The following is a 15,616-nucleotide window of genomic DNA, read 5'->3' as shown; positions in this document are numbered from 1 at the left end:
GAGAGTTACTTCTGAAAGGACTGCTCAGAGAAGACCATTCCCCCTCCCTCAGCTCTATTCCCTGTGTTTTGAACAGGAAATGGAAAGAGAGGAAGAGATCTGAGGACATGGGGACAAAGGGGATACTAAATTGCCATCCTCTCGAGCGATGGGAGCATTTGGCCAAACATTGGGCTCGGTAGCCAAGCTATATTTAGGCCCAAGGTTGGTTGGCATGGTTACCATGGGCTAAGCAGGCGCAGTTGGGGCCACGGGACCGTCTGTGTGGCTCCCCAGATTAGCCATTCTGGGCACTACACAATCTTTGTATCTCCAATGCCTCCCTGCCCTTGGACCTGGCCACCTTTCCTTCTCAACTCCCTCCCACCCCCAGCCTGATACTCACATGGAGGACGAGGGTGCTCCTCGTGACACGGTCGATGGGCTTGTAAAGCAGTGCTGGGTGGGGAATTTGGGGGGTAGAGGGAGGAGAGAAGAACACAAGGAACCCTGGTGAGACATCTGAAGCAAGTAGACCAGGGGCCCATTCCAACATCCAGCAACTGCACCCTTCACTCGTGGTGGGAGGCCCCAATCTGTACCTGGAGCTCCAAGGAGCTCCACTCTTCCTTGTGGTTATTCCTTGTCTAACACAAGCAGGAATTCTCCCCACCCACTCCACTCATCCCATTTTTCTCTTCAGCCCCAGGGAGTAGATGCCCCAATGCCCCTTTCTTGTCCTAGCTTAGCCAGAGCAGCTCAGGACCACCCAAGAAGAAACCTCAGAGGTCACCTAGACAATCCACAATTCTACCATTCAACTTTTCAACTCAACAAACATTAGGAGCCTATCAGCGAATCATCAATTAACATTTATTAAAGGCCTCCTATGTGCCAGGCACTGTCCTAAGCGAGCACTGTACCATAACCCTAAGAAGTGGTCTTCCTGCCTCTAAGTGAGGCTAAAGGTCTCAAGTAATGGGGAGTTCAACCATTCTCTGAAGCAGCCCAGCCTGCTTTGGGGGAGCTCTCACTATTACAGAGTTTTTTCTCATATCAAGACAAAATGGCCTTCTACCTGCTGGAATTTCTGCCCTCTAAGACCACAGAGAATTATGCTAATCCCTTCAAAGGCCAGAAAACAGCCAAGCCCTCCCTCCCTCCCTCCCCCAACCCCATCTCCCAACCCCCCAGACTATAACCATTTTCAGTTCCTTCAAGGGATGCAGATCAGGTATGCTCTCCAGTACTCTGGACATGGCCTAGGTTATCAGTGTCCTTCCTAAAACATGTCACCTAGGACAGAGCACCAGGGTCTGACTGAGGCAGAGCACAGGGAGGCCATCACCTTCCTCATTCCCGACATCATGCCGCTATAAATGCACTGAGAATCACGCTAGCTTTTCTGGTCGTTGTATCCCACTTCCGACTCACATGGAGCTCACAAGTCACTAAAAGCCTCAGGTCTCTGCTCCCACATGAACTCTAATCAAGCTAGGCATCCCTTATCTTGCCTTTTAGAGCTGATTTTTTTGAACCCATGTGTAGAACTTTACATTTAACTCAAGCTCACAGAAGCTCACCTTATTGGAAAGACTGACCTTTACGCCTTCCCTTGGATTCACATCCATGTCAGTTAGACTTGGCCTCATATTGTCCAGACAATGCCAGCCCTTCACACTCTTGGGAGGACATGATGTGGGCTGGCAGGAGGTACTGCTGCTTTGCCCAGACAGGATGGCTGCTCCCGGTTCTGTCATGTTCAATCACTCTTCCCTTCTTCTGTGCTACCCAGGGCAACATAGTAGCCCAACATGGTCAGGAATGTCTATACCCTCAGTCCCATTTCCTTATGCAGAAGAGCCTCTGGCACTGAGACTCCCTTGAAAGGAAGGGATATGTAGTGGAAGGCACACAGGTACAGCATGGAAATATTCTTTCCAGAGAAACCCTTCTGTACTTAGACAAAGAATAGCCCTGGGGGAAGGAAGGAAGGAAGGATGCTGGAGGACAATCTGACTGTAAGAATTCACCTGGCCTTCAGACTCAGGCTGGTGCAGCCAAACAAAGCACTCCCCTGTTCTCACTGCTCAGAGCTGCATTCTAGGTTTGGCCAGCAGACGAGGATCGCTGGGTTTCAGCGGAGACAGGTGGAGGCAGCAGCTGGCAGCCGAGTCTGCCAGTGTTTTTCAACTACCAATTCAAAAAATCACTTCCCTCAAAAACCAGCCATACCCTTTTCTCCCTCCCTGAGAGGGTCCAACCAACGTTAACTCCAGATGTAGGGTCTCTCAGAGCACAGTATGAGGAAGAATATTCTTGGAGATGGGAACCAGACATCTGGATGGACTCCCTGGGGTGGGGCCAGGTGATCTCAGCCTTCAGCCTGGCCCTTTGCCAACATCCCCATCCCAAAACAAATAGCCCTAGCCATTTGCTAAACAGAAAATAGCTTCCCCTAGCCGCAGATACAAACACCCGGCACACTGCTGAGGAGACCCCCGTGGGGGGACAGTTTGTTCTTCATAAACACAGGTGGAGTTCTCAAGTAGGGTGGAGTAAATGTCTGGGGACCCAGTGGCAGCCTCCAATTCACTCCTCTACATTCCTCAACATCTGTATTTTTAGTCCATCCCATTTGACATCTACCAGAGATTCTTTCCTGACAATGCCTGGGCTGGGGCATGGGGGCTGTAGCAGGGCAAGATAGGGCAGAGATTTCTCTCTAGAGAGGCATGGTAATGGGCATGGCCTTTCAGCAGGACTCTGGGTGGAGACTCATCCTACCCTAGAGATGTAATATGGCAGATATGGAGCTAGAAACGACTTTGGAAGTCGTCAATGTGACAAAGAAACAGACACACAGGGGGTGCCCACCAAATAGGGAATGACTGAATCCATTATGGTCTATGAATGTGATGGAGGACTGTGGTGTTGTAAGAAGTGATGAAAGAAAGGGATTCAGAGAAACTCAGTATGATCTGGGCAGAGGGAGGGGGTAGAACAATTTACATGATTGTATAAGTTAATAAATTTACAGCAACGTAAAGACAAACAAAAGACCTTGAAAGACTTAAGAACTCTGATCAGATTGTGATGACTGGCCCAGAGAGGTAATGGGTTCAAGATACAGGAGAGGCCTAGATGACCTGACGTGACTAAATGGGAATTTGTTTTGTTTGTCTACACCTATCTGCTACAAGGGTTTTCCTTTGTTTCCCCACCTCCATCCCAATAGGGAAGTAGAAAAGTGAACAAATAAATGTTTATTGGGAAGACGTTTTAAGATTTTTTGAAAAGGAGCCACTTAGTTCAGCCTGCTCATTTTACAGATGAGGGAAACTGAGGCCCAGAGAGAATAAGTGACTTGCCTCAGGTCACAAATGGCAGAAACAGCAGCCTTCTACCGCCCCATTTTACCTCTGGCAGATACCAGGACAGAGAGAAAAAGAGAAGTAGGAAGGATAATGGGTGACAGTGCAGACAGAGGGAGCTCCTTTCTATCCCAGGCCCAGGGAAGGAAAGCTGACACTGCACCTTGGGGTCCCGGGGTGGGAGGTGGGGGGTTTGGGGAAGAAGTTTCTGATTAATCCTGCGGGCTCTTTCGATTGCCAGAGAGACATCTGCACAAGTCAAGGGTCTGGTTTCAGCGGGGTTATTAATACCACTACTGCTCATCTCTAGAGACTGCTGGGTTTTAAAGATCAGTGAACCAAATTCTAAAGTCTTCGTTTCACAGCTGGGCAGGGGTGGGGAGTCAGACCCAAACCACAGCAGCTGTGCTGTGGGCATGTTAAGGAGCACAAGGCAGTGATGGGAGGACCCGTTGTCTGGTTCCCTGGGCACAAGCAGACAAAGAGGTAAGCTGTGGGGTATACTTCCAGTGGTCACCTGTCCACTCTCCAGAGCAAACACTGGTCCCTATTCTTAGATTTCAAGGCCTTTCCTTGGAGGAAAATCCTTCCATCCCCTTCTCAGTAATTCCAACCTTTATACCTGTTCTAGGGAAACTAACCTTCTTTCTACACATGGCTCATTCCACTTTTCCCATTTGTGAATCTATTACCTCTCCCCTTTACCTGGAATAACTTGTGCACCATGCTACCATTTTCCACTTCCTTCCACCCTCCAATCTACTCCTCCCCCTCCTTTCAGAAAGCCTTCCCAGAATTGATAAGAGTAGGCCAATCAAATAGTCTGAAGGCCATTCACCTGTCTACAAAGGGAGATTAAAAAGTCCAAAAGATAGAATGGTCATTCATCTCTGTCTGGTCTCTTTCAGCAAATCATCAAGGGAGGGGAGGGTGGGAACATGGCTCTCCTATTGCATACGCCACTTGCAAGTAGTCTATGAATCTCTCGCAGAAAAGCAACTCGGTAAAATTCACCAGTCCTGGAAATACCATTGATATCCATCCATCCAACTAACCCTACTTCCTTTGGGGTATCATTTCATTAGACATTTATTAAACCCCTACTGAATACACAACACTGTGACAGGCACTTGGGGAAATACAGAATTGGACACAACGAAGTCCATGCCTTTATTATCTTTCTCCCAAAACCCATCCTTCCTCTGAGTTTCTGTTTCTGTCAAGGGCACCACCATTTTTCTAGTCATCCAGATTCACAACCTAAGAATCATCCTTATTCTACCATATATTTTGTACCCAATCAGTTGACAAGTCTTGTTGATTCTGTATTAATCAGTCATCAAGCAATGATCAAGTGCTAGCTGTGTGCCAGGCACTATGCTGGGGGTTGGGGTTGCTAGTGCCAAGGATGGACAATGACATCTCCCCAAATGGTAATAGTAGGAAGAGTCTTGGCTCTAGAGCAGGAGGGAGCAGATTCAAATTCTGCCTCTGTGACCTCTGATAAATCACCTAACTTGCCCAGGCCCCAGTTTCCTACTCTGTAAAATGAGGGGGTCAATGAGGTCCCTGACCTAGCAGTCAAGTTCAGGCCCTCCTTGCTTCTCACTTGGACTACTGAAGTAGTCTCCTGATTCTAGCCTCCTTGCCTCCAATCTATACCTTCTCCAATCCATTCTCCACACAGCTGTCAAAGGGATGTCCCCAAAAGGCCAAGTCCTGGCGGTGTCACTCCCTGGCTCAATAAATTCCAGTGGCTCCCTCTTACCTCAAGGGTCAAACACAAACTCTTACTTGGCATTTAAAAGGCATCATCTTCTAGATTCCACCTGTCTTTGAAGCCCTCGTGAGACAGGACTCCTCCCAACTGTCCTCACATACAATGATTTATCCACCATCTTCTCTTTGGACAATCTGCTCTTCAGGCCTAGAACATTTCTTTTTCTACTCTACCTCCTCAAATCTCTAATATCCTTTCAAGCTCCACTGTTCAAATGCTACCACCCGCATACGGCTTTTCTTGACCTCCTCTCCACAACACCCTGCCCCCCAACAATGACCTTCTATTCAACTGGCATGTACATGGTTCACTTGGTCTCCTTGGATGAAGATGAGCTCCCAGAGGGTACAAATGCTTTCATATTTGTCTTTGCATCCTCAGTGCCAGACGCAGTGGTGGCACACAGCAGACACTTAATAAAAGACTTGCTGCTTGATTTTAAGTAGGGGACTAAGATTCCAATGGATAAGGAAAACAATGGACAAGTCACAATACAAAGTCCTCTGGGAGGTCAGAGAGAGGAGGGAAGTTTAGACTGGGGGGATCAGGGAGGGAGGGACCCCAGAACTGGGAGAGAGAAACACCTCAGCCCCCAATTCAGTCCCCATTCAATTCAGTTCAGTCCCCAGTCTCCAATTATGAAATGAAAGGGAATGCAATTGCCCCAGGAGAAAGGCTGAAACCTCAATCTTTGCCCCTTTTCAGTGGGAAGAAACAGAATTAGAGGAATAAAAAGTTGGGGTTCTATCCCCAGGCTCAGCCATTGTTGGGAGACAGGTTGGTGCCAGGTCTGGGATAGGACCAAGAGTGCCCAACCTCTGTGCCAAACAGAACACTCCCTTTGAGGCTCTGGACTTTCCAAAGTACTTTGAAACCATAAGCCAAGGAAGCTTCTTGGCCTAACCCTGTTACAACTGGGGAAGAAGGGACTGAGTCCTCAGGTCCTAGAGGACCCTAGACTTAGATCTGGAAACAACCTCAGAGGCTCCCTAGTCCAGCTCCCTCATTCCAGTCACTGAAGTCCAGAAGGAAGCTATTTGCCCCAGGTCATTCAGTAAAGTGGCAGAGCTTGGATCTGAACCTGGGTCTTTGGATTCCAAACTCAGTGCTCTTTCCACAGAAGGCAGGGTTGGGACTTGGTTCTTATGGGTTTGGATATAATGAGTGACTGCTCTTTCCCTGTACTACTGTTAAGTTCTCACATCCTTGTCTTAGTCAGCTGGAGGGCAGCAAGGTGGATCTGGCTCTCTCAGGGCAGGGTCCCAACCTCTGCTCAGGATGGCCTGAGCCGGGGACCTGCCACCATGAGAGGAAATACCTGTGGGATCTTGGAGATAAGCACCCTAGAGTCCCTGAAAAGACAGAAATTCCACCATTTACTTCAGCAAATATTTTCATTCTTTCTCTCTCTCTCTCTGTCTCTCTCTCTCCTTCCCTCCCTCCCTCTTGCCTCAAGCCCCAAGACAATGAATAGAACTAGAGTACAAGCTATCTGAAAAAGGGCGCTGGAGAAATGGAGGGCATGAGGGAGGGAGCAAAATGGAGAGTAATGATTTAGAGGAGATGGCACTGGGATCAAGAAAATCTGGGTTCAAATCCCATACCTGTGACCCTGGGCAAATCAGCTGATGGCTCTGTGACTCAGTTTCCTGATTTGTGAAATGAGGGCACTGGCTTTGATGGCCTCTGAAGTCGCTTCCAACTCGTGTTTGAGGATCCTGTGACCCGTGAGTCCTTGGCCTTCTCAGCTGCCCCCAACCCACACAGATGGCAGGGGGCAATACAAAGAAGCGAGCTCTTGCCTGGCAGTGGACAGCTCTGCCCATGCCCCAGGCACTTCCTGCTTCACAGAGGAGGGCACAGCAGCTGCCAGAGGCGAGCATGCCAAGCACACGCCCCCCACCACCCAGCCAAACTCCTCAGCCACCTTCTAGCAGCTGTTCTCTCTACCTCCTGAGCTCCAGGTGAGGGTCCTTCCATTGTGCCCTGCATGCTCCCAATACCTTCTCCTGCTCCCTGACCCAAAAGCTCCCCAGCTTCTCAGCTCTGCCAGGGGGTAGGGGTCCCAAGGAGCCAGGCAGGAGCCTCTTGGAGGCCATTCCATTTTCTCCTGCCCTCCCAATTGCATCCACACTCCCCCAATGCTGTCATTCCAAGTAGAGAGAAGCAAGCCCGAGGCACCATGTGAGTTCCCCATGCACACAATACACGAGCAGCTCAGCCTTCCTCTCTTCTCCTGGGAAACAAAGAAACTCCCAACTACCCCTTGCAGATGACTGTGGCCCACGCCCCTCCTGGGCCCCCATGACTCTGGCACTGACCATCACACTTGCCTCTCTCTGAGACCACTGGGCACCAGGTTCGGGGCCAGAATCACACTCTTTACTTTCTGTCCTCAGCAGCTCCTTCTGGAAGTTATCCCAAATCTCCCATTCACAGTCATCACCTTTCCTCCAGCCCCTTGGGAGAGGAGGAGCACAGCATCTCAGCCACCCGAGATCTATTGGCAGCTCTTGCTTCCTGGCTCCCTGACTAGGGGTTGGAAGCAGGTGACAAGGGGGAGAGGACTCCCTGCCCCCAACCCTCTATGACCACCACATCTAGGCTGCCCCATCAGGGCCCCCCTGACCAGCTAGTGGACCAACAAGTATTCCAAGAGAGGCAAGCCATGAGTTACCGTAGGTGCAGTTACAGCAGAGTCTGATGATCAAGAGAATTTCCATGGCAGCCTTTTCTGCAGGGCACCCCAACAGCCATCTCTCCCTGCTCCCCGGCTTCCATCAGCAGGCGAGCCACCCAGTCACCTCACCCACCCGCCGGGCACAGCAGCAGCCACGGCCACGCAGCATCCAGAACCTGATGCTGCCGCCGCCGCTGCCGAACAAGTGAGTGAGCGCTAGGGAGGCTTCTCAGAGCCAGTGGAGGAGGGGGAGGGGAGATGAAAATGAAGTGTAAGACTGGGGAGGGGGAGGAGGGAGGGACATCACTGACATTTTGATGAGGAAGAGCACGATAGCAGTTGGCCGGTGGCCTGGGGAACCCAAGGGCTGGATTCTCACAAGTGTGAGTGCATGTGTGGGTGAGTGTGTGTACACACCTAACACAAACACACAAAACACACACATCAGATACGCACACTCAGCAGCCCACGTGCTCAGGGCCCAGAGAGTCAGACAAAGAGAGCTGAACCACTCCCCCTTCTCCTCCAAATACCTTCCATGGTGATGGACGTGTGGCTGTCCTTGGAGTCCTTGGGGGCTTTGACTTTGAGTTCCTGTCAGTGCAAAGAGAAGACACGTTGACAAATGCCCCCCTCCCATTTCCTGCTGCCCACCTTCCCCACGGAGTCAGGAACCTCCACACACTCCCACTGCCGTCAAGCCGGCACAGTTTTCTTAATGGCTATAGTGAAAAAATTTGTAATCATTTCTTTTTTTTTTTCTTTTTAAAGCCTCTACTTAGTTGATGCAGCCTGGTACAGAGGAAGGAGTCCTGGTTCAAATTCCACTGTCTACGTGACCTTGGGCAAAGTCACTTCTCCCTGGGCCTCAGTTTCCTCATCTATAGAATGATGGGGTTTTATCAGATGGCTTTGGAAGCCCCTCTGAGTTCTAAATAAGATTCCTCCTCTGTAAGATGAATTAGGGAGGGGGTTTGGACTCAGTGGCTTCTAAGGTCCCTGCCAGCCCACTTTCCCCTCAGTACCTCAATTTCCTCATCTGAATAATGGACCAGATGTCTTCTGAGATTCCCTCCAGTTCTAGAGTTCTGATCTTAAGTCCAGATCAAGGCATGAAGGTGGGAGCCTAGATCCCCAAAGGCAGAAGCTCTGGTAGGTCCCGAAACAAGCTGGAAATATTTGGGTCTGGAAGAGACCTCAGAGACCATCTAGTTCAATCCTCTTATTTTACAGATAAGGAAACTGAGGCATAGAGTGGGCAAATTCATAGGATCTAGAGCCAGGAAGCACCTGAGAGGCAATCAAGTCTAATGCCCTCATTTTATCATTTTTTGGCAGGGGAGGCAATTGAGATTAAGTGACTTGCCCAGGGTCACACAGCTAGAAAGAGTCTGGGGCCAAATTTGAACTCAGGTCTTCCTGACTCCAGGGTTGGCGCTCTCTACACTTCATCACCTATCAGCCCCTTATGCCCTTACTTTACAGAACAGGAAATAAAGGGGAGGGGGAGGAGAAGAGATTTGCCCAAATTAACACAGGTGCTAAGCATCAGAGGTGGAGTATGCCCTTGAGTCCAGAATAACACTCTTCCCCAAGGCTGCCTCTCTGTGTCAGGAGGCAGCCATACCCAGGGGAATGCCAATCAGAAGACTTGTTTGGGCCTCCTACTATGGCTCAGGGAGGCAGAGCTCCACGTTGTGGGAGAGAGTGCTCCAATAGAAGAAATCAGATTCTTGAGGTTCTGAAGAATTCTTTTGGAAACATGAAGGGAAGCCAGAGGGGTAAGAGAAAGCAACGGTCTGAACAGAGTGATTTTTTAAAAAATACTTTGTCTCTTCATTCCCAGAGCCCAAAGCAACCAAAAATGGATGCTGGCTATCAGAACACAGGTGGAAAATTGAGGAAGCCTCAGACCTGGGGAATGTGGCAAGTCTGCCTCATGGTGGAGACTAACCCTAACTACCCCCATCCCCCAACCCCTACTCCTAGAAGGAAGGCCTTTCCTGGGGAGAGATTGAAATATATCCACCTGTTCCAGTTCTACTACACAAGGAGCCTGACACTTTTAACCCAAAGTACACCCTTAGAACAAACTTCTTTTGTTCCAATGAAATACCTGCTTCTCCTTCTCTTCCCCAGGAGGCCAAGGGAAAAATAAGATCATAGCTTTTCGACCATAGAAGCCAACTGTCTCAAGCCTCTCCTTTTCCATAAGAGGAAATGGAGAGGCCCAGGGTCTCAGTCCAGATCACATTCAGGTCAGAGAGGCATGGATAGAGAGCAGGGCAGGTCTTGAGAGGCTCTCTAATCCAAAGCCCTCATTCTTCTGAGGAGGACACTGAGGGAGGGGACTTGCCACCTTACTTTAGTCCCTGAGCTGAGGGAGGATGGGGCTCCATGGCACACTGATGCATCACCCCTCTAGCCATGATTTCAAGGTAGTTTGCTATATAGGATGATGAACCAAAAGTTTAGAGACCTGGATTCAAATACAGCCTCTGCCTTGTACTAACTGGGTGATCAGAGGCAAGTGACCTTACGAGTAAGCTGTCTCTTAGCCTGCTTCCAGGGCGAAATTGAGGATTTGATCCTATTCATATCTTGCTTAACATCTTAGTTTCTTCCTGCGTAAAATGAGGAATTGTTTCTCTTATAGGGTTTGTTGTGAGGAAAGCCCTTTATAAACTTTGGAATCACAGAATTAGAGCTGCAAGGGACCTTATAAGTCATCTACAGCCACATTTTTGTTTTTACAGAATGGGAAACTCAGGTCCAGGGAGGCTGAGTGATTTACCCAAGGTCCCACAAAACTAGGATTCAAATATGGGTCCTGCAGTGCCAAGTCCTGCTCTCTTTCCATCACATTTAAAGTGCTATAGAAATGCGCTTATTGACTGTCTGACTGATTGAGAACAGTGGTAACTGGGCAAATAGCTTGCCTGTCCAACTACAGGAGAATTCTCAAAGGAGGACTGAGCTTCTGTAGAGGTGCCTGCTACTAACTGTCTGTAGTAATAAGGGCATGAACCATCCTTGCCGTGAGTCTACATTACCAACAAGATGACCACTGGCAGGGAGATTGAGAGGAGGGGTGGGAGGACAGGACCAGCTCTCACCTTGCAGATGTTATGTTATGTGCTCAGGAGATTGCAGGGGACTGCCTATCTGATCGAAATTCCCTTTGTCAGCCTTTGTAGCTGTCATGGAGTACTGCTCATGCTTCCAAGGATAATGGGACTGAAAAGCACAGTCCTGTCTGAAATTAGAGCTGAAAGTTGATCCTTGAGTAGAAGTGGCTGAAGGCCTAAAATCTGGGCTAAGGGGGAGGGAGGCAGGTGCAGAGGGAAAGGACAAAGGGTCAGGGCATCAAGGTGCTTCTACCTGCTTCCATCAGCATCCTATCTGGAAGGCACTGGAAAAGGTCCTGAGGGACAGAGTCAGCCTACAGGATGCAATAAAGGATCAGTGAGGGTCAAGCCAGACACAGATCCCCAAAGGAAGGGAGGGAAAAGTGGGAGAAACTGACCAGGACTGAAGGAATTCAGTTTCCTCTTCTAGCTCCAAGCTATTTCTAGAGAGAAAAACTTTGGAGAAGACTAGAAATGAGGCTTCTCTAGAAAAGCAGGAGGCAGGACTGTGTTCCCCAGGGCTAGAGCCCAGCTCTGTTCTCTCAGAGTCTCTGGGGAATTATCATTCCCAGCAGGCTCAGCCTGAAAGTATGAAATCACTCTGACAGCCCAGGAGAAGAGCCTAATTACCGTAATTAAATGGCAGAGCAGAGCAGAAAGCACCAATGAGTCAGTGAGAGGGGACTGTCACCACATGGCTACACCTGGCAGGCAGCCCTCAGGCCTGAGCTGTGGCCTTGGGAATGTGTGGGAGTGAAGGGCTGCCAGTACAACTGGTAACCAGGAGTACTGGGCATTAATCTGAGGCCCAGACTCCTCAAGAAAGGAAGGAAGGCTGAGGTCCCAAAAAACACAACCAAAGTTATAGAGATTTTCATTCTTTTCAGGATCTCAGAGGCCATATGAATCCCATTCCCTCCTTTTAGAGAAGAAAAACTGAGGTTTTGGGTTGAGGTGAGTGGTTTAAGTGGTTTGCTCAAGGTTACATAGGGATTTGAACCCAGGACCTCTGATTTTAGTGCCAAGGCTCTTCATGTTATGCCAGCTCTTATGGATACCTTCCTTGGCTCAAAGGAGGCCAACAAAGGCCCCTGGGCACATGTGGGGAGACCCAGGACCTGTTCCATTGAATGGGGAAAGCTACAAAGCATGGAATCATAGATTTGGAGCTGGAAGGGACCTTGGAGGCCATCAAGCTCAATCCCAACTTAAGGGAAATGGGACTCCTGAGACTGAGTGATTTGCCCAGGATCTTACAGCTGTTTAAGAATCAGAAGTGGGATTTGAGCCTTGGCTCTCCTGCCTGCCCCAAAGTCCAAGGCACAATGTTGTCTTTTGGACATTCTGATGGATATCCAGCCATATGAAATTGGGAAACATGTTTGATTTCTCTGTGCCTCAGTTTCCTCACCTATAAAAATGAGTAAATGGTCTTGTAAACTGTAAAGCCCTCAGAAGATATGAGACACTCCCTAGGAGAGCAAGCACTTATCTCACCAACTTTTATTATACAAAGGCAAAGACATGGAAAATGAAGGGACAAATTCTGATCTTTCCAAGTAGTAAAATCATCTGCAGCAGCAGGACCAGCCCACAGGATCTTGAGGTCATTAACCCCAAGCTTAAGGCGGGTAGGCTATAAAAGTAAAATGTTAACAGATCAGGGAGGCTTTCTGAAGATCTCTTACAACCCAAAACAGCCTTTCTATGGCTGGGTTATGGAAGTCGATGATATGGTGGATAAAGTACACTGCAATCGGAGACCCTGGGTTCAAATACTACCTCTGACTCTTATTCAGGAGGCTCAATCTCCTGAGCCTCCGTTTCCTCATCTGTGATATGAGGAGGCTAGATTAAATGGCCTCTGACAGTCTCTTCCATTTCTGGAATAATGATCCCTGTCTACTTTCCCTGCAATGGCTCCACTTGGAACCTCACCCACCATGATCTCCCTTTCCCAATTGGGCCTTACCATCTGCCCCAAAGTTTACCCCTCCCCAAGTGTTGTCTCCCTGAATGAGAGTATGGACTCCTTGAGCGCAGGGACTGTTTTAATTTTCCATTTCTATTCTTAGACCTTAATACAGTGATTGGTTCATCATGAACATTTATTCCATGGTTTCGCACCCCATCCTCTGCCCCTTTGTTGATCTAGGCCTGTGGCAACAGCACGGTGCAGAGGAAAGATTGCTACCTTTAGAATCAAGATACCTGAGTTTGAATCCCCAGCTCTACTATACACTCCATATGACCTTGAACAAACCACTAATTGGGTGAATTCTGATTCCATGTCCAGATCTTGAGGGTGACCATTCTCCAGCTCAACCCCTATAGGGTTCTGGACTCAAGGAGTTCCTGTCCTCTCCCACTTTGAAGGAGATTTCACAGAATTATGGAAGTCAAGAGCTGGGAAGGACCTTAAAGTCTATCCAGTCATGGGGTCATAAGCCTAAAGCTGGAAAAGCTGGAAAGTTCAATCCACTGTTTTACAGATGGGGAAACTGAGACCAAGAGAGAGTAAGAGACATGCCCACGGTCACACAGCAAATAGGTATCAGAGGCAAGATTTGAATCTACATCTTCCTAATCTCAAGTCCAGCTAGTTAGTACACCATGCTGACTCTCGTAGTTTCCTAGGCTCAAGGAGCTGTCTTCTATTTTGAAAGGGATTTTAGGGAGCTAGAAGGGCATTTAGTCATAGGAACATAGGTGTAAATGCTAGAAAAGTCCTTGGCAGTCACATAATCTGACTCCATCTTTGCTCAGAGAAGGGAACTGAGCTCCAGACATGGGGAGTGACTTGCCCAAGGTCACACAATGAGTCAGTGGCATGTGCTTTCTAATTTTCCTTGCTCCCTAATTTCAACCAGAAAAAAAAGTAAACTGTGGAGGGTGGGGGGCAGAAAATCAAGAAAACCAACAATCCCAAATTAAGAAGCGGGTGAAAGAACATGCCAGGTGTAGGAGAGGGATTGGTAGTTTAAGCATCAGCCAATCTGAGAAGCCGCTTCTCTGTCTGGTAATCAGGGAGGAAATAGCCCAAATCTGGGCTGGCTCTCCGGACAACTCCCAAAATATATTTTCAGTCTTGGCCAAAGGGTGTCTCCCAAGCAGGAAAGAAGCTGCTCACCTCGGAGATCTTCTGGAACTGGTTGTTGGACTGGCTGCATTTCTCGGCCGTCTCCAAAGCGATTTTATAGTTATCCACAAAGGCTTTGTACACGCCAAGCTGGCTGGCCTGAAGGAGAGAGATGGATAGGGAGAGGGGAAGAGGGGTTGGCAGGAGGAGAGGGGGGATGGAGAGAATGAATGAATGAATGATTAATCAGAACACCTGGAGAGCTGGGACTAGCCAAGGTACTCCAGAGCAGTTCTGAAGGTTTGGAGGTGGGGGTAATGAGAGTATAGAAGGGATGGAGGCTGAACAGCATCCCTTTGAAAGAGATTCAATGGTTTCCATGGAAACCAGCTCAACCCATAAGGGTTAACAAGAGGGCACTGAGGGCAGGGTAGTGTCATCTCAAGCATGCTGAGAAATTTAAGCCACCATGGCATTCGCCTTTTTTTTCTTTTTTAAAAGCATTATATCAAAGGTCATGTTAGATTTGAAATCCCTCTGTGCTTCACAATGCTTTCAGGGCTTAGAAATTTCCCTAGAAGAAAGCAAGGTGGGGAGGGGAGTATGTATGCGTGAGTGTGAGTGTGTGTGAGTGTGTGTGAGTGTGTGTGTGTGTGTGTGTGTGTGTGTGTGTGTGTACCAGCTCCCTGCCCCAGGCTCCAAGCTGCTCCGTGCTATGCCTCTATGCCTCACAAGCACCACCCAGGGAGCTTTGCAGTTCTCCTGTCCGGTCTCCTCTCAGTGCTCTGTCCTTCCACTCTTTCCTGAGAGTCCCCTGTGCCACTCCCTCCACACAGCCACAGGAACATAGCAGTCAGCGTGTTAGCCATCAAAGGCCAGAAAACAAAGGGCTGGAGCCCAAAGGTGGAGAGGAACACCATGGAGGAGGCAGGAAGCCTAGAAGAACAGTGTCACAGGATACCCTACTCTGCTCATCTTACTCGAATGCAACTCCTATTTTTTTGGAGAAGGAGAATGCAGAATGTGCCTAAATGTTTCAAGGGTTTTTTTCCTTCCCCTTTCTCTCCCTTTGAAAAGAAAATCAATTTTTGTTAACTGAGGGAAATTCTTTTACAAAATGTTAAACAAAACCTAAAACTCCTTGAAGGAAGGCAGTTTCACTGATATCCACAGTACATAGTAAGTGTAGGGATAGAGACTACACCTGTGATTTCCTTTGTACAGGGAATTCCCAGAGAAGGAAGGTTCCTCTACTGATGCAGGTAGCACCTCCTCTCCAACTTGCAGTTGTAGAGAGTTGTCTGGTCCCTGAGAGGTTCAATTACTTCCCCTCTACGTGTGAGAGGTTGGACTGGACCCCATGGGCTTCTCTTCCTGGTTCTGAGGCTGGCTCTCCCTCCATGACTGCCCAGTGCCTCTCCCAGAAAAGAGTAACAGGGGTTCTGCTATCTAATCCCTCCTGCAGGATCCAAAGTAGAATGGAGACTATTGGGGGGAGCAGGAGGGAGGAGAGAGGACCACACATTTAGAGCTGGAAGGATCTCAGAGACAGCTGAGACCAACCCCCCTCCCTTCATTTTCCAGAGGAGGACCCTG

The 15,616-nt window shown here is 48.8% G+C and overlaps 1 protein-coding gene across 7 annotated transcripts in view; it reads right to left on the bottom strand.

Moving 5' to 3' along the window:
- The window catches only part of ABR (ABR activator of RhoGEF and GTPase), a 289,390-nt gene that overhangs the window by 84,906 nt on the left and 188,868 nt on the right, over window positions 1-15,616 (bottom strand). For 6 of the 7 annotated variants that reach the window (XR_011973884.1, XM_072639879.1, XM_072639880.1 and 3 more), the window contains 3 exons: window positions 14,072-14,179; window positions 8,347-8,407; window positions 386-438 (listed from right to left, as the gene is read on the bottom strand). Coding sequence is in view for 6 of the 7 variants with exons in the window: in XM_072639879.1 (XP_072495980.1) it covers window positions 386-438; window positions 8,347-8,407; window positions 14,072-14,179 (222 nt within the window). In the remaining variant the exon portion in view is untranslated. Of the gene's footprint in view, window positions 1-385; window positions 439-7,810; window positions 8,297-8,346; window positions 8,408-14,071; window positions 14,180-15,616 lie in introns of those variants that run through there. The other variant, XM_072639885.1, reaches the window with a different exon arrangement.

The sequence above is a fragment of the Notamacropus eugenii genome, chromosome 2 (genome assembly GCF_028372415.1).
Source record: "Notamacropus eugenii isolate mMacEug1 chromosome 2, mMacEug1.pri_v2, whole genome shotgun sequence".
In the NCBI taxonomy this organism is placed as follows: Eukaryota; Metazoa; Chordata; class Mammalia; order Diprotodontia; family Macropodidae; genus Notamacropus; species Notamacropus eugenii.
The sequence above is the reverse complement of the archived record's forward strand: the minus strand, read 5'-3'. Positions and strand labels throughout refer to the sequence as shown.